General features: G+C 37.2%; 1 protein-coding gene across 4 annotated transcripts in view; it reads left to right on the forward strand.

Annotated features, from left to right (window-relative positions):
- LOC134749562 (sodium/potassium/calcium exchanger Nckx30C) overlaps window positions 1-18,746 on the forward strand; it is a 90,356-nt gene continuing 71,610 nt past the window's right edge. For 2 of the 4 annotated variants that reach the window (XM_063684552.1, XM_063684553.1), the window contains exons 1-2: window positions 1-1,008; window positions 15,462-15,485. In XM_063684552.1, coding sequence (XP_063540622.1) covers window positions 301-1,008; window positions 15,462-15,485 — 732 coding nt within the window. In that variant the 5' untranslated portion in view covers window positions 1-300. The remainder of the gene's footprint in view (window positions 1,009-15,461; window positions 15,486-18,746) is intronic. The other 2 variants (XM_063684554.1, XM_063684555.1) reach the window with 2 other exon arrangements.

Raw genomic sequence — 18,746 nt, forward strand, 5'->3', positions numbered from 1 at the left:
ACTAATTCACATCACATTTATTGAGCTAAACGGGACTCGTCGAAATCTACTCTTACGTACCTATAAATCAATGAAACGATAATAGAGATCTGAGAGCTAGACGTTATGCATTAATAAAGTGTTTATCTATCATCCGTAACAATGTATCTGTGATGTGACAAGTTTACGTTTGGTTGTGCTCGCCCGGGGACAGGGCGCCGGCGGCGGCGGCGGTGGCGGCGGCGGCGCGCGGCGCAGTGCGGCGCTATCGAGCGGCCGGGCGGGGCGGCGAGCGGCAGTCGCGCGCGGCGCCCCACGGCCATGGGTGGCGCGCTGCTGCTCGCTCTGTTGGCGGCCGCGCGGGCCGGCGAGCCCAACACCACCATCCTCGACTACGACACCTCGTCCGCGTACGAGCCGCAGCCCACCGAGCACGAGGAGAGAGCCCCTCTGTTCCCCACAGATCTCTTCACGGAGGAGCAGCGGCGCTCCGGGGCCGTCCTCCTGCACGTGCTCGGAATGGGCTACATGTTCGTCGCACTGGCTATAGTCTGCGACGAATTCTTCGTCCCGTCGCTGGACGTGATCATAGAACGCCTAGCTATCAGAGACGACGTGGCCGGGGCCACGTTTATGGCGGCGGGCGGCTCGGCGCCGGAGCTGTTCACTTCCGTGATCGGGGTGTTCGTGTCGTTCGACGACGTAGGGATCGGGACGATCGTGGGCTCGGCCGTGTTCAACATCCTGTTCGTGATCGGTGCGTGCGCGTTGTTCTCCCGCACGACGTTGACTCTGACCTGGTGGCCGCTGTTCCGCGATTGCAGCTTCTACTCGATCAGTTTGCTGGTGTTGATATACTGTTTCCGGGACAGCCTGATCTACTGGCAGGAGGCGCTGGTGCTGTTCTCGCTGTACGGCGCGTACGTGATGTTCATGCGGTGGAACCAGCAGGTTGAGCGCGCCGTGAAGAAGGTCATCTACAAGAACAAGGTGACGCGTGTCCGCAGCACGGATCAGCTGATGCCCACGGTGAGCTCGCCCGCTACGCATGCATAGTTTACAACTACTCTGTCGCTGATTTTATAAACAATGTGAAACACGCAAAGTTACGCTTCGTTTAAATAACGTTTCAACTGTTGATTTTGATGGTAACAGAATGCCGATCTGTAAGATTGTTATTCTATTTCCATGGGGTACCATAAAATCACCCAATTAATTCAATTATAGTCTAAAATAGCCTATGGTCCAAATCTAACTGGAATATCTTCGTTTAGGTGTAATTGTTATTTAAAATACTTGTCTTAGCGCCACTGCACCATTCCTAACCCAGGTTTAACAGGTTAAACCTGGAGTTACCAGTACAATTTGACATGGGGTTAACGGTTTAACCGCTTAATCCCGGGTTTAGTGGGATGGTGCAATTGGGCCTTAGTAGTTCTAAGGCAATAGTACATTTCGATGCTAGTGCGGAAAGTATGTCATTACTTCACGAGTACCGAGATATCTTGCCACGAGCCGTAGGCAAGTGGCAAGACTCGGGACGAGTGAATATTGACATTTCCGCACGTGTATCGAACGACGTTTTTAAATACAGTTGCGAAAAAATAAGAAAAGCAACAAGTAAGGAATGGAATTCGAAACTTTTATATTATTAATTCTGTGACATCATTGACATTGACATTATGAAGAGGTGTTTTTCTAGCTTTTATTCGACTAGAATAGATTTTGTTATTATTATTGAACCCACTTCCAATGAGTTTTTTTTTTCAAATGCATGTTAGACAGAAACAATTGTAAATATTAAAACATTGTACTATTATTACCTAAATATCGTTATTTACGATTATTTGTGTATCGTACATTTATAAAAACAATATCGAATGTTGCCTTTGGAAACTTAAAACATTCTTGCAGTAAGAAAATACGCCTCTTCTTTGACAGGCGTTCCGTTCCATTCAGACAACTTATTAAGAACCGTTTTTCAACATTAAAAAATAAACGTGTTTTAATACTTATAATGATGAAGAGGTAATTGTAATAAAATATGAAATATGCATATTTTTCGTATTCTTACATTAACAGTAGGTTTTTATGTTGATTACGACGTTTAAAGGAAACTAATATTAACACTCATCAATAAGTGGTCATGAATTGGAACAAGTAAAAATTTAAAAAAAATTGGAAAAGTCAAAAGCACTAGTTCGCGAAAACCAACTTTCCGCACGATAAACAGCCACGAAAAGTAGCACTTTTTGAGCAACTGTATTAAAAAATATTTTTAGATAATCGGGCAGAACTGAAAGGATCATTGATAATAAGATTATAATTAGATTACATTAGATATATTTATTTCACAACATATCTTTAATATCGATATAATTAACATATGATTGATATAATTAATTACGGATTGAATTTTTGGGCCATAGTTATAGTAAATATTGAACTACTTATAGTTAGGTGGTTACTAAAATGGTGTTGTACAGTCAACGACTTTAATTTCCGACCCATTTAGTACCTTATCACAGTGTCAATAGTACGAGGTCTAGCGACTTTCATATTGATTGTCACTGTGACAAGGTACAAAATGGGTCGGAAATTAAATACTTTGATTGTACAAGAGGCGATTTCTAGAACAAAGAACTTAAATTTAAAGCGTAACTTTGTAAAACTAAAGTTATAATTTAATTTATAATTGAGTTTTGCCCTGAGTTGTGTGGATCCGATAAATGTTACTTATTACTGCATTTTCAAGGTTAGTTACATAAACGAATATGTTTTCTAGGTAAATAATTACAAATAAAAGAGTCTAAATCCTATTTAATAGTATTAGTAAAGCATTGCTCCAAAATTTGTGGGGTGAGATTCCTTTGCCAAATTGAATACCTAAGTATATTATACCTATACAGGGTGGCAAAAAAATAAGTGCATTCCCGTTGCCAGGGAGGTTTTGGGATTATACTGAGCAACTTTTACTGTGGGACCAACCACGAATACGCGAAAAAAATTTTGGCTGTTTCATACATTTTGGCTGGTCCTCTTTCTATGGGAGGGTAAATTTTTTTTTCGCTATTTCGTGGTTGGTCCCATTGTAAAAGTTGCTCAGTATAATACCACCACCACATACTGAAAAACCAACGTCTAGTAAGGTCGGCAATGAATGAAATACTTTCATTTTTAGCATCTTGAGACAAAGTAGTTTTGATTTCGGTAACTGTTTCTATTTAAAGTTATACGTACCCTCAACATGCATTTTAGAATTTAAATTTTTTTACGAGTTCCACTTAGAATCACGACGTCTTTCGATTGTAATACGAGAAAAATAAATTGTGTCCGTTTTGTTACGGTCATGGAAGGTTGTATTGGAGACATTTTTTTAGTAAAAGTGTTACGTACAATAAATTGTACTGGTAACATGGTTACTAGCCGGACGATATCGGCCTATCAGATGTTCGGAACTGTCAAATCTTGGTTCTAACTGAAAGGCTTATATCGTCCGGCGGACTGATAATCAGTGGGCCCCTTAAGGCTGAGAATGAGATGATCGGAGTGGAACGAAAGTGTCCATCCAGGCGCTTGCAATGGCAATTTCCTATAAGTATATCTGGGCCGGGTATATAAAAAAAAGTTGAACCTAGAATTAAATCGCAAATTTGTCTATGGTCATTGATAATTATCTGTGGCTGTTTGAATCCCGTTGTCATGACGACAACGCACTTATGTAACGCTCGCGTGCATCACGTGCGCGAAGCATATCCTTGTATTTCTAATCGAACGTAACAAATGCGCCATTTAAAAGTTAACTTTATCAGCTAACTATTTAAGTAAATTTTTGCATAGCAGAGGTATGTGTGTTACGTCTTTTTAATCTTTGTGTCAGCCAGTTTAAAAAATGGATTAACAACCAACGTTTCCGTTTGAAAGTGAGCGTTATTTGTTGAGCTTTTAAGTTGCTTTTAGTATGGCAAATTGTGTGGATTTAAGTCTTTTTGTACGGGAACGATGATATTGCGTACGATTAGTATTAGCAACTCTGTTGGGCATTTTGATGGAAGTGGGTTAAAGTTTATGGTTTGGGCTGATGTAATCGTGTTAGGGAAATAGTGTTAGGGCTTGTTCATTGTACACTAGTTTGTCTAGTTTGTATTTGTACTTTTAGTTCAGATAGTAGCTACACAGGTAAAATGTTATAATGTAACTGGCTTCGATATGAGATTTATTTAAAACTTGCACATAAAATAAATACAATAGGCGGACTTAATGCTTCTAGACATTCTCTACCAGTCAACAATAAAAAAAAAGCAGAAATGCGACAAGCAAGGTATAGGTAGATAAAGTCAGAAAACGTTCAAAAATCATTTGTACATTATTTGTAAATTATTTCGCTACAACGGCAATAAAGATACATGGAAAACATTGTCTAAACTAAATGATAGCGGAGGCTTATATTAGTGCCCATTCTGGTACGAAATCCTAAAAATAATCAAACCGGCAGTGCTTTTGATGATTGATAAGCGTTCTCTTGTAGGTAGTTACTTACTTAATAATATACTTAATTATACATAAAAGCAATCTTGTATGAAATATATGGAATTTTCACGCAACCGTGCACAAGGATGCACATAAACCGTTTAGTGCACAAGGCTGCTGCAATTTGAGGGCGCACGCTACGCCAATCCGCTACGGCGTAGACCTTCTACGGAGCGCTACGATACGCCACGATACGCCTACGCGGGCGTAAAACAAACTTACTCAGTTATACACTATAATACAATAAAATTTGCTTATTTGTGACGTTTTCAATTAAAAGGTACCACATTGTCGGATGTCGATAAGGTTGATTTCAAATTCAATCTTTATGGAAATAGCACCTTATTGACAAGCGACAATAAGTATCCTTTTGGTTGAGAATGGCACATTTTTAAATTTTTATGACACGACCTTGACACGACTCGCATTAATAAGCGCGAGCGATTGTACTTATTAGTTTATTACACATATCAAACATAGATACATAGAATACTCTTTATTGATGGGACACCTCAGTAAAAGGTACAGCTTAAAGAAAAACAATTTATTAAAGAGGCAGACAAAAAGTATCGTCGTAGGTACGGTACGGTACGGTCCGGTCCGGTCGCTACGCTCAAATTCTACCTTAGAATCACGCTTCGCTCGTGATTCAATTATAGAATCTTTCGCTTTCTCGGGACTCAAAATAAACACTCGCAAGAAAAACCAACTTTCCTCTCTTGTTGCACAAATAACTATTACGGTTTAGACTCACTTGTTTTAGTCACTCGCGCGACACGGCTCTCCGAAACATGTCGCGCGAGTGACTAAAACAATTGAGTCTAAACCGTAAAATGATTCAAAACCGGAACCTTCGGTTTCGACAAAAAAACCGGTTTCGGTCAAACGCGTAAATCTTTACAGTTGAGATCACTCGCCGATAAGGGCTGATTTACAACCCCGCTAATTGCCACTGTTTTTGCGGCTTGCGCGGCGCTGTCCGCACCATTGGGTCAAACAGAACTGTGTTCACGTCTTTGCTGTAGACATACCAAAAAGTTGAGGGCTATAAAAGTTGATTTTCTTATTTAACCCTTATCCACATGAAAAGGTACTCCTTTTATTTGGATAAGTATACTTTTGTTTTACCCCAATTTCACCCCTTAGTTCGTTCCTCAGTTACCTCACCACTGGAGGGTTTGGTCAATTTTCTATACTACGAATGTGACATCTACACGCTGTTTCATGACCCACCGAAAACCTAAAAACAGTTTGTTCAGAATCGATTGCGCTATATTTTAATGGAGGTAATTTTTTTATAATTTTTTATTTATTTTTTACATGCTCAGTCTACAAGTTTGTAATGCAACAATATCAATAACTAGCATTTGACACGTTATTTGTCAATGAGCAACACCCTTAACTGGCCATTGGTAAACCTTATCTCGTTGCAGTAAGGTATGCAAATGGTCAGTTAACAGTGTTTACGATGGTAACTAGCAATTGTTTGATGTCACCATAGAGTAACTTATACTAGAGCGGTACTGTCATAGTAAATTTTGTAACCCCAGTAAATTCACTGCCATCTGTCGACACACTTTAAAACTAAAAATGAAGATTTATAAAAATACGATAGAATGTATTTAAATATAGATAAATGATTTTTTTTATTTGCATTAATTATTTTTATGATTTTGACCCATGTTCTTTCACTGATATGCGTTAAAATTGTTAAATAACAAACGAAACCGTCAACGCCATCTATACGACTGTAGGCCAAAACTAGTAGCGCCCTCTGAACGAGAATCAAATTTTCTTGATTTTCTAGGCACTTTTTTCCTTAGACTGTATCCATCTATTACGGAGTTATATCTATCTTTGATGTCACTAAACCGACGAAGTATCTTGTGTAGAATTACCAGTCGAATAGAATTGTTAAGAAAACTAAACAACGAATATTTATTGGATTAAAGAATAAATACTCAAGATGAGTTGAAAAAAAAAAAATCTGTTGGGGTGTCTCAGGTTTTCAGTGGCTCAAGTAACACCGTGTATATTAGTTTATAATACGGAACATATGTACAGTCGAAGGCAAAAATATCGATCCGGACAAATGGCTCAAAAATATGTAAACACGACTTTATTGTCTAAGGTGTAAGAGCGTACACATATTTTTAAAACTTTGGGAATGTATATATATTTATGCCCTTGACTGTACATGCATTATTAATTTAGCATTATTGATTAAATTATGAATTGTGTAAATCATAATTTAAAAAAAACTTACAAATTATGCCATAATTACAACACCAATTAGTAGGGTGACCACGACGCATAAATCTTGCGGATCTGTCCCACTATACCGGACGTAACTCAGTAGTAAAACGACGGCGCTTACGCCTTTCTCGATTGGAAGGCATTGTTATTGAGACTGAAACAACGCGGCACTTTGGCAGCGAGCCAGGTGCATTTTTGCCCGCAGTGACAAGGCTTACGGAATTTATGGGACAAATAGTAAGTAGACTCGGTTCGCTGTTAGTTTTCTTTTAGAGTTTTGAAGTGTGACTTGTTAAGTTTTTAATTATCGTACATTTCACTAGACTTATATTGACCGGGATATAGACCGTGATTACTTTTGTATTATTTATGAGCTCCCGATATTTCGACATTATCGTACATTTATTAATAACTAGCTTTTTCCCACGACTTCGTCTGCGTGGAACGCGTGGAATCAGTAACAGGCAGCTAGAGTAAGTTTAGCGCCTGGAGAAAGTGTTATAGCGATAATTCAATTTAGGTATAAGCTTAATTGCTTCACATTAATTATCAGGCAACTCATTAAATCTCTCAATTTCACCCCCCTTTTCACTCTCTTTAGGGATGATTTCCGACATAAAAAGCTATCCTATGTCCTTCCCCGGGATTTATTTGTGTGATGAGCACAAATATTTGTACCTGAGTCTTAGGTGTTTTCTATGTATTAGTATATTACATAATATACATATATCGTTGTCTGAGTACCCACAACGCATAATGCCTTCTTGAGCTTATTGTGGGACTTCAATCTGTGTAAGAATGTCCTACAATATTTATTTATTTTAAAAACATAGTAAAGCTCAGTCTTCGCTCATTGGCACACCGTGGCTACCCTACCGCAGCTGAAAGGGGCTGGGCGGGTTTTGGGAACAAAAGGTACCGCGGGAAGCGGAAATGTACTCGTACCTAACGTATACATTTGCGTACACCTAGCTATGTTTATGTAGTTTGATATACAAAAGGAAGGCTACAGAATACGGAGTATCATTGTGGTGGAGCCTCATTCTTGTACCGACTGCTACACTAGCGGCAAAAAATCTATCATATTGCTATTATTCACATTTTATTATTGAAATATTCGTATATCGTATTCGTATATACAGGTTGGCTAAAAAAATAAGTGCATTCCTGTGCCAGCGAGTTTTTGGGATTAAACTGAGCAACGTTTACTATGGGACCAACCACGAAATCGCGAAAAAAAAATTTAACCTCCCATAGAAAATAGACCAGCCAAAATGTATGAAACAGCCAAATTTTTATTTAGCGATTTCGGGGTTGGTCCCATAGTAAGAGTTGCTCAGTATAATTCCAAAACCTCCCTGGCAACGGGAATGCACATATTTTTGCCACTGTTACGTTTACGTCCTACTGCACGTGGCAACATAGGCAGCCACGTTAGCACAATGCGGGTTGGGGACTTCACACACACCAATTTATGTATGTTATAAATATTGAATTTCTTATTTGAAAACACTCAAAAGCGAATCTTACCAACAATAAAACCTTGATGGATTGATTTTTCGCCTCGTTAGCCTCTGGTTTGAAAATGAAATCGAATCGTAATATAATAAGTACCGCGAAAACTCGGGCAATCGATTTAAAAAAAAAACCGGCCAAGTGCGAGTCGGACTCGCGCACGAAAGGTTCCGTACCATTATCTATAAAAATATCTATAAATCACGTTTGTTGTATGGGAGCCCCCTTAAATATTTATTTTATTGTTTTTTAGTATTTGTTGTTATAGCGGCAACAGAAATACATCATCTGTGAATTTCAACTGTCTAACTATCACGGTTCATGACATACAGCCAGGTGACACACGGACAGTGACAGACGGACGGACAGCGGAGTCTTAGTTATAGGGTCCCGTTTTACCTTTTGGCTACGGAACCCTAAAAACGACTTCCTGTCCAAAGCAAACAGCAAGAAAATAAACGAAAAGGAAAGCATGGGACCATCGCGCACGGCCGCCTCCTCCGAAACAATTCCTTTTCTAATTTTGTTTTTGGCGTTTCGTGCAGTTTAAAAGCGATTTTTATTAAAGTTCTAATGTTTTATTTAAATTTTTAGGAACTGTACCTTAAAACGAAAACCTTAGCCTTGTTTATAACTATTTAAAATTTCGGAAGTACCTAACCTGGCTTACGAGATATTTAGAGATGTAACAGACAATCGCACCATAAGGGTTCCATTTTAGGGTTCCGTACCCAAAGGGTAAAAACGGGACCCTATTACTAAGACTCCACTGTCCTTCCGTGAGACACAGACATATTAAACATATTAATAACGGGTCACTCACCGCTCGACATGTTTCACTCCGTACCACCTCCGTTCCGAGCGTTTTCGACTTAAATACGTGAGTGACCCGTTATTAATATGTTTAATACTCCACTGTCCGTCTGTCTGTCTGTCAACAGGCTGTATCTCATGAACCGTGATGGACACTTTTTTATCTCCTATTAGAATCGCAAGAGCTCGTGATGCTGACTAGAAATAACGAAAACGATCCCATAATTGAAAAAAAAAACCGGCCAAGTGCGAGTCGGACTCGCGCACCGAGGGTTCCGTACATTACACAATTTAAACAATGTATTTTTTATGTGAAACGTGAGTGAAAGGTAAATTGCGGTATTTTTGAAGACCTATCCATAGATACCCCACACGTATTTACATACGTATATGGGTTTGATGATTTTTTTTTTATTGAGTTTCAGTTCTAAGTATGGATGCAATAAATAAATATGAATTATGAATTAAGTATGGGGAACCCCCAAAATTTATTGTTTTTTTTTTCTTTTTTTGTGTGAAAATCTTAATGCGGTTCACAGAATACATCTACTCACCAAGTTTCAACAGTATAGTTCTTATAGTTTCGGAAAAAGTGGCTGTGACATACGGACGGACAGACAGACATGACGAATCCATAAGGGTTCCGTTTTTTGCCATTTGGCTACGGAACCCTAAAAAGGGTAGTGTATAGGTAAATGAAATGGCCTCAGCCTACGTGTGTATGCAAGAATTCTAATTTAAAATCAGGTCAATCGATATAAATAGCATTCATATCTATCCATAATATTAATAGAATGAAAATTGTCATAAGCCTCATTAGTCATTATAATAATAAAATAAGCGTATTAAATTTGATTGTCTGCAATTTCCTCCCTTATAACAGTTATAACTTAAGGCCTAAGCAATAGTGGCTCTTATTTAGTACGTAACGATATGAGAAATAAGCATCTGTTACGATGAATTTAAATAATTAAACTGTTTTACCATCCACAATAGTTTAAAACGGTTTTTAGACAAATTAGCGGTTATTAGAAATGAGCATCTGTTACGATGAATTTAAATAATTAAACTGTTTTACCATCCACAATAGTTTAAAATGGTTTTAAGACAAATTAGAGGTTATTTAGAATAGATAAGGATCGATATAATTAATGATACCTACATAGGCAAGACGTTAAGTCCCATTTTCACAATAACCTAAGACCTAAATTTTTATACAAAAGTTTAAAATTAGATTGTGGAATATGTATTTTTTTTGTATAGGTACAGGTTGTAAACAAAAATAGTGGGGATACGTTCAAGCCTATATTCGGTATAGTAAGGATCAAGGCCTATTGACTTCCTTAGAAATATATGACCCGCCAAAAGCTTCTATGTGTTGTCCGTTCTCAAAGAGTTCAGTAAAAGTTGCCAGTAATTAACATAAAAATATTTTACAACAGCAACTTTGGGCTTCGTCTATACAAGTCCGGGAACGAACAAATCAAATTATTTTATCAAAGATTTTGATTTGTATTTATAAAGTAGTCACACTACTACCTATATGTAAATTATTATTTATTTTTGATATAAATTATTATCTATTTCAGTTTGTATTTGTCTATGTTTATAAAATCTACAGAGGGTTGACGTGCCTCTTGCACTTGGGTCTGGCTGGTAAGAACTAAGAACATAGAGAAAATCTTGAATGTCGATGCTGTCAATGTCATTAAAGTCATTGAACGCAAAAAATCAAAGTTTTCATATAAAACTAACGATTTATTTGCTTAAAATATTTTTATTTAGTAGTTTTAAAAATTAAAACTAATCATATGCGCGAGCAACGTATGCTAAATGCGTCCTCGCACAGACTCGGTTAAATTTAAACCGTTGTAGTAATAAACCAGAAACAATAATTATTTCAAGGTAAGAAATATATAAATCTTTAAAAAAATAAGCGTACTAGTTATTGCCAAATTCAAATATAATAATTTAATCTTACTATCACTTTAAGTCCCGCAGACGCTATATGGCGTCCGAAATTACAATCATACTTCAGCATAGATGATAGATGCAAAACCTCACATATTGTTTAAGCTCAAAGCTGGCAAATTTTGACCCCTGGTAGCAATTTTAAGCGAGGTTAGTTAGAAGGAAGTTAGGTAATATTGTTTAATTTGCGACTGTTTTGTTTTAGAGAGTAAATCAACAGATGGCTTGAGCGTGAGATGATAGTATAACCCTGGACCGTCATATATAATATCTTTGAAAAAGCTCAAAGGGCAAGGATCTGCCGCATATCCAGACTAGTTTCCCGGTGACCAAGACGCCTGCGCTGAGCTGTGGTGTAGAAAATGTTCCATAACCGGATAGACGTAATAACAACTTTAATTGCCATTTGCCATAATCAATGTATTTATTTTGTTTTGGACTGATAGATATAAACAAGTTCCACAGTTAGTTCCGTCCGATGCATAATTTTGTACAGAATACGCCTTTTTTCTGCCTATTATATTTTTTTCTAATCAAGCTCTTTTGATCCTACGTAATAGGAATGAAAATATTTATTTATATCATAATTAATAACTGTTTGTCTTTTTGTATTGTAAGAATTTCTAAATATAATAAAAATCATTATCTCTTCACATATTTATTTATTTAATTGAGAAATAAATTAACCCCAACAAAAACAAAAAAGAAAAAATACAAAAAGAAATTCCCTCGCTGGGATTGAACCCAGGACCATTAGCTACCTGAATTTAATTACTGCTAATACCCGCTAGGCTAAACGGGTTGTCAATTTTAGTGTATGCTATAGAACCAGAGCGCCACTAGTATAAACGAACTTTTGAAAGGGACATTTTTTTGTATGGAGTTATCGTTCTTCTCCTAGTGAGTATTATATTCTTTGGTAAGGATCCATTGAATTAAGGGAATATTCGATATAATTTCCTGATTAAGGAAAAAGTAGAAAAAAAATTTTTTTTAAGCGATAACTTGTCTTCTACTTTTTCCTAATCAGGACATTATATCGAATATCCCCTTAATTAAATGGATCCTTACTATAGTCCAAAAAAAATTGTAGAAAATTATTGAGGGCGCCACTTTCTACGTAACTGTCACATTTTTGACGTATCGTTTAGTATGGAAATTTTTTTGTTCCAGTTTATTTATTTTCTATAATTTTATGTCGTATTCCACAATGAATTTTAAACTTTTATTGAGTAACTATAAGGGTTCCAAATTCAAAAACAAAATAAATGCTTCTCGGTTTTAAGAGGATAGCATGCAGTTTACGATTAATTCGGACCCTATTTTACCTTGTATAAGTGTATATATATAGTGTGTATTGTGCAGTGGTCCTCGTAAGGCCTGCACCGGACATGCAATTTGTATGCAAACCCGCCGTTTCCGCCCCCAAATGTTATTCCAATTGCACCGAGTGCGAGCGAGTTGATTGCTCATCATAATTAAGCTATTAACCCTTATTTTCAATGAACGGCAATAGAATTTTATACAATCGTGATATAATAGAGAGCTTTTCAGCCGAGTACTGTGTTAAGGCCACGAAGCTTGCTGAGTTACACGAAATTGAAAAGCTTGATTATATCACTATTGTATATAATACTTTTTCTACGAGTCATCTAAAATAATACTTTTTTTACTATAAAACCTAAATAATTAATGAAAATTGGTACTACAAAAATGTAGTACGAAAGACATTAACGCGCGACTTTTGTTACCCGTTTAGTCTTTTCTTTGGGAGCGCGGTGGCACGTTATTGGTAAATTTTATTTATAGTTGACTACAGCGTATCGAAATGAATATTATAGTTGAGTTGGGAGCCCATTCATGAAAAGTACGCTAATATAGTTTGGTATACGAAATCTTAATTCAACCATTAGAGTCGACGAGTAGAAAAAATATGTTGCAGTTCATCACTACATCTTATAAAACTAAGTGCCCTGCCGCATCTGTCTGTCTGTATGTTTGCGATAAACTCAAAAACGAATGAACGGATTTTCATGCGGTTTTCACCTATCGATAGAGTGATTCTTGAGAAAGGTTTGGGTATATAATTTGTTAGGGGTTACCCGTGCGAAGCTAGGTAGGTCGCTAGTTGAAAATAAGGGTTGGGTTCGCAAAAAACCACGTACCTTAAATTCAGCGTTGCCGAAAGGTTCGGCAGAAACATAATTTTTATGCCGAAATCTGGTGAAACTAGGGAATGCAAAACCGAATTTTAATTGTACTGTATTTGTATTGTATTGTTGTTATTGTTGTGTTGGTTAATAACCGTATATTAACTGAATTTTCATACAAATAAAAACCGGTTTTGCATTCCCTAGCTGAAACCCAAACTTCGATCGGACAACACCTATAACTGAAATTATATTTCAACAGCAACAATTTTAGCTGACCATCGGTAAACCTTGGCCTTATATCTTGGCAAAAATTATATCTTGCTAATTAACAACGTAGACGTATTTTCTCCATAATAGCCTTAGTTTTCACAAAAACGTTGCAGCGAAAATGCCCCAAATTATTTAAGCGTTCCCGCTGCTAATTGCCTTATAAATTTAACAGCAATTCGTGTAGAACAAAATGTTTCTTTTTAACTAAAATAGTTTTAAAACAGTGTTTCTCTGTTTATTTTAAATTGCATATCGAAACAGAACAGAGTTATATAACTGTTAAATAAGACCATCACTGTATCACCTGTGTTCCACAATTTTTTTTCCTTTAATTTAAATTTTAAACATTCAATTGGTGAATTTCAATGGCCCATAATAGAAAATACGTTTACAATAGTTATTTGTTTTACTTACAAGTTGTCGTTTAACACCCCGAGTGGTTCGAAAATGGAATCTTGAACTTTGCGAGGGTTTCAAGGCACGTGGGTTAAACAAACGTTGCCACTGAGTGAAACACAAATTTTTTCACAACACCAACGCGAGAAAAATAATAATAATAATAAACATTTTTTATTGCACCACAAAGAAACAAAATTTTACTTTTTAAATTTTTTTTTAAATACTAACTGTAAAGCATTAGAAATTAAATCCAAATGTCATAAATTAAATTGGCAGTTTAATTTGTCAATCTCATCTAGTGTCCCATACAGAATTGAATAGTGGGACCGGCGAGCCAATGTCCTTTTATTTAATTTTTGCGTCGGCACGATACAATTAAATTAACAATTTAATCAGATTGTGCGTAAAATTCTCCCGTCTGGACTAACCTTTAAATCAGTCAAGGTTGGCCCAATGTGAACATAGCTTTACATTAGTGTCTGTAGGGCCCTCCACACTCATGCGCGAATCACGGCGCGAAGCCGCGAACGCGAGTGTGGAGTCTAGTTCGCTATTCAGCGAAATCGACTCCACACTCGGGTTCGCGGCTTCGCGCCGTGATTCGCGTATCAGTGTGGAGGGCCCTTGTGGATAGCACTTTATCTATAAAGCGGTCTTCACATTGGATGTGGATCCGCACGCCGCTGTGCGAGCGGGACATCGCCATATACCTGCATAGCGCTGTCTCGCTCACACAATCGCGTAAATGTCCGTATAATGCGCTGTTCCGTAGATCGAGGCTTCTCTAGTTCTCTGTGCGTTTCCATATCATGAAAGGTACTCACTCTGTGCTTCGACTAATGTTAAGGTGTCGGTCCGTTTGTGCGTTTAACGCAGCTTTAGTCGCATGCGACAAACGCAAGTGTCATCTGTCATCTCTATAACGCTTTAAGGCAGCCATGCTCAACCTGTGGCCCGCTCGGCTTTTAAGGTGGCCAGGTGATCCTGGTATTGATACATACCTAACCTTGCAACCCGAATGTCACCTTTAAAGGTCCCCAGCAAGCTCGGTGCTCCATAAAAACGTAGTAAGCTCTCATTTTAAAACGAATAGCTAGTTTGCTCTGAAACTTTGTACTTACAATAGGATAAGGTATATCTATGTCTGTAATTAGTTTATGTAGCTTTAGAGACCATAGTTCAAAAAATACAGCGAATGTAAGTTTTATACAAAACTTGTTTTTGCTCTATTTCGTTTGTTTTATAAACTGGAGCTGTATAAACTAATTACAGACCTAAATATACCTCATGTCATTGTAAGTGCAAAGTTACATTACAATCCAACTCGTAGTTTTAAAATGAGAACGAAACTCCATTTGTATGGGAAGGTGAAATTCGACCCGGACTCTTAAGCAAATTTATCTTCAGGGCAAAAAGGTTGATAATGGCTGCTCTAAGTGCACTAATTAAGTTAAGTTGGCTTGCTTGTGATTGCGTAAACGCAATGCGTATAACGCTGCGTTTGTCGCACAAACGGTCCGACATCTTTTAAGTCCCTTCTTTACTGGCTATACTGACTTGGGCCTGTTTTTCCAGCACCAGACCGCCGCTCAAACCTTGGTGAGTGATTGCCTTATAACTAGCACTTTTCACTTTCTCTTCCTTTCATTATTGCTTTTGCTTTGTACATTGCATGGCGTATTTTTTCACTTAAGGCCGCTCCATGGGTTTGCCGCTACCACTGTCACATTTCGAAAGAAAGAACGGGAAAGACCATGCGCGCCAAGTGTCAATTTTAATCGAATTTTGTCGATTTTTATTTATTTTAAAAACCTGCCTTACAATATCGAAATTCGAAAGCTGTCAAATTACTATTTAAGTTAAGATTGTTTTTTCTTCTTTTCTTAGTTTATAGTGTCACATAATAAATAACCGAGTAAAGTTTGATTAAAAGTCCGAGTTAGAGGTTACTTTGAAAATTAATTGTATAATTGTCATAATTGGTGTATCGGAAATCGGAAACTGTGTTATTAAAAATAATTTAATCAAGAACTACATATATTTTTTCCACGTCCACGAATATCAACGTCTCTTAGAAAAATATGATCATATATTCGATTCGATTCGATATTTCGCCTACTGGCTCAGGGAAGGCTCTTGGTGCGTCAAAATTTGACGGACGCGCTCTGACTGCGCGACGGTCGCGATTCATGTTAGTATTGAGTTTAACAACTAAGATTTCTCGGTAAATTCAATATTATTTGCACAAACGCGCGTATAAAAAACCGTCACTACTTATTCTGTAATCGATGTTTTTTTTTCAAAAATTGCCTAAGTACACCTTGTTCACCTTACATATCGAAATTATATATTATTGGAAACCGAAAGGTGCACGTCTCTATAATGAATTACTCTGTTTTCCCCCTAACACAGTCTACGAAGACAGTATCACCGTGTACGAACAGGATCTTAGGCTATTTGTGACAACAAGGACCCAAAACAAGCTTTTAAATTTAAACGTTGACACGCGTACGCTTTTAATTAAATTCCCGCCATTTTGTCTATGCTCATTCAAGATGGCGGCGATCGCAGCGTCAGCAAAATTTTGATGAATGTTTACTCGGATTGAAAGAGAATAGGAATCTGGGAATGACGGAATTATTAATGAACAAGGAATTGTTGAAAAGTTTGTAAAGAAAGACATTGTATTTTGAGGCAAGTGATGCAAATAAACAATTTTTTTACGAGAACTAAGATGTTTGGTTTGAAATTGTATTTAGCATTAATACAATAAGTAATATTAGTAAAAAAACACTCACTAAAACTCCAAATTAGTTTACAATAGATTATTTATTTTGAGTTTTCTATAATTAAAACAATACAAATCTCTTATCCAACAACTTGCGTTTTTCTCTCTGTCTTAACTTGATCTCCTGTCAATGTCATTATTGTCCAAAACCGCGGCAAACCATCTGTCACTAGTCAGATATTTTAAAAATAAAACTAAAAGACCGTTTGAGATATCCTCAACATGTCATATTAGTAAGTAGTAAAAACTTCTCCCTGTCACAGTTACGTACGAATTTACAAGTGCGACAGAGAACACGTCGAACGTGGTTCGCGGTAGGCTCTCAGTAATCTAATAGACACCAATTTTCGCGCTGAGCTCGAAATGATAATATAGTCAAAATGACATTACTCCTGCATTACTCTGACAATCACATCAGCACCCGAGTGCCAGAGTGAATTATCCGGAGGAAAAGAGACACATATACCGCTCAGGGTTGCATATGACGGAGATAACCAATTTGATTCTTCCTGATTATTAGTTCATCGCGCTCTCTCAATGTTTGTTTCTTCCTATCGAATATGGACTTTGTTTTAGCCACGTAAGGCTAAGGCATAAGGTTACTAAAGCTCTGGTTTCCTATGATAGCCGTGCCGTCATAAGCGGCCGCAGGATATGGCGTCCGGGGCAGTCACCAAATTTGCGCCCCCTGACGACTGACAAAAGTTTACCTGCTGCTGCCTTATGCCCGTTTTGGCGCCCCCCCTTGGATGGCGCCCGGGGCACTTGCCTCCTCTGCGCCCCCTCTAGTTACGCAACCGCGGCCGTCTCCATACAAAATTGTACTCCATCCATATTTAGCCGTATTATTTGTATGGAGATGGCCGCTATGACGGCACCGCTATAGTTCGATGATATTTCAATAATTTTCAATCGGAATAGTTGCATTTGCTTTGTTTAGTTTTTATACAAAGCAGTCAATATTTTTCACGTCACGGGTTGAAATGCCACTGGCCAATTTTCGTTTTTTTTTGCTGTAAATCCGAGGTTTCGGTCACCTCGGCCACCGGTGGATTGGTCACTTTTTCTTTAGTGTATGATATCTATTTCAGTTTATAATTTATATATATATATAGAAGTGTGATTAAAAAACACAAATCAAAATATTTCATAAAATAATTTGATTTGTTATCGCAAACCGATTAACATTAACTATTTTTACATTATTTAACATTCGAACATTTTGTAACTTATCTAACTTTATAATACGGACAATAAATATTTTTATAAATTTGCTTCGGATCAGTGCCGGCCCGAGTCCTTGAGCAGGGTAGAGCGAAATTGGGTTTTGGCGCCCTTCGTTGAAGTTTGTACCCAAAAGCAAAACGCGTCTTTTAATAGTACATTACTACAGAGGCCGGGAAGTAAGGGGTTGCCGGCCGAATGCATATATACGGCCGAACGTAGTGAGGCCGGATAGTTATGAGGCCGACAACCCCTTTTCACGCCGATGTATGTATAGTGCTTTTCTCAAACATGCAATGAAATAAATAAAGAAATCTCCACGAAATCAAAGTTTTAATTCTAAAGAAACTAAAAGTAAACTAGGCACAAAATATAACTACCACTTGTACCTATCTTTATCACACGTGTCGTATATTTTACACATGTAGTTAATCAATTTATTACACAAATGTTCAAAGGTATATTTATGTATCTTTGATTTTTCGCCTTGCATCCTTCTGACTGTAGTTTTAGCCACATAACTAAGATTACATCGTTTTTTATGTTGATATTATGCTTCACATACATCGTTGCCTTAAACATGGAGTATAATTAACAGGTATTCATTTAATATTTTCGTCGGAACTCATATTAAATAACACAATAAACAACGCACAATAAATCCAATAAAATAGAATTACAGATACACAATGAAAAATGTTCAACTTTACCTCCAAAACGATTAAAAAAACACCAACGCGTGTTTGAGGAGACATTTTTACCGCTTATATATAAATGAAATATAGTTTGTCAAAGGACTGTCTCATTTCAAACATAGACAGATAATTATACTATCTTTGTCTTACACT

This window comes from Cydia strobilella, chromosome 18 (genome assembly GCF_947568885.1).
Source record: "Cydia strobilella chromosome 18, ilCydStro3.1, whole genome shotgun sequence".
NCBI classification, from domain to species: domain Eukaryota; kingdom Metazoa; phylum Arthropoda; class Insecta; order Lepidoptera; family Tortricidae; genus Cydia; species Cydia strobilella.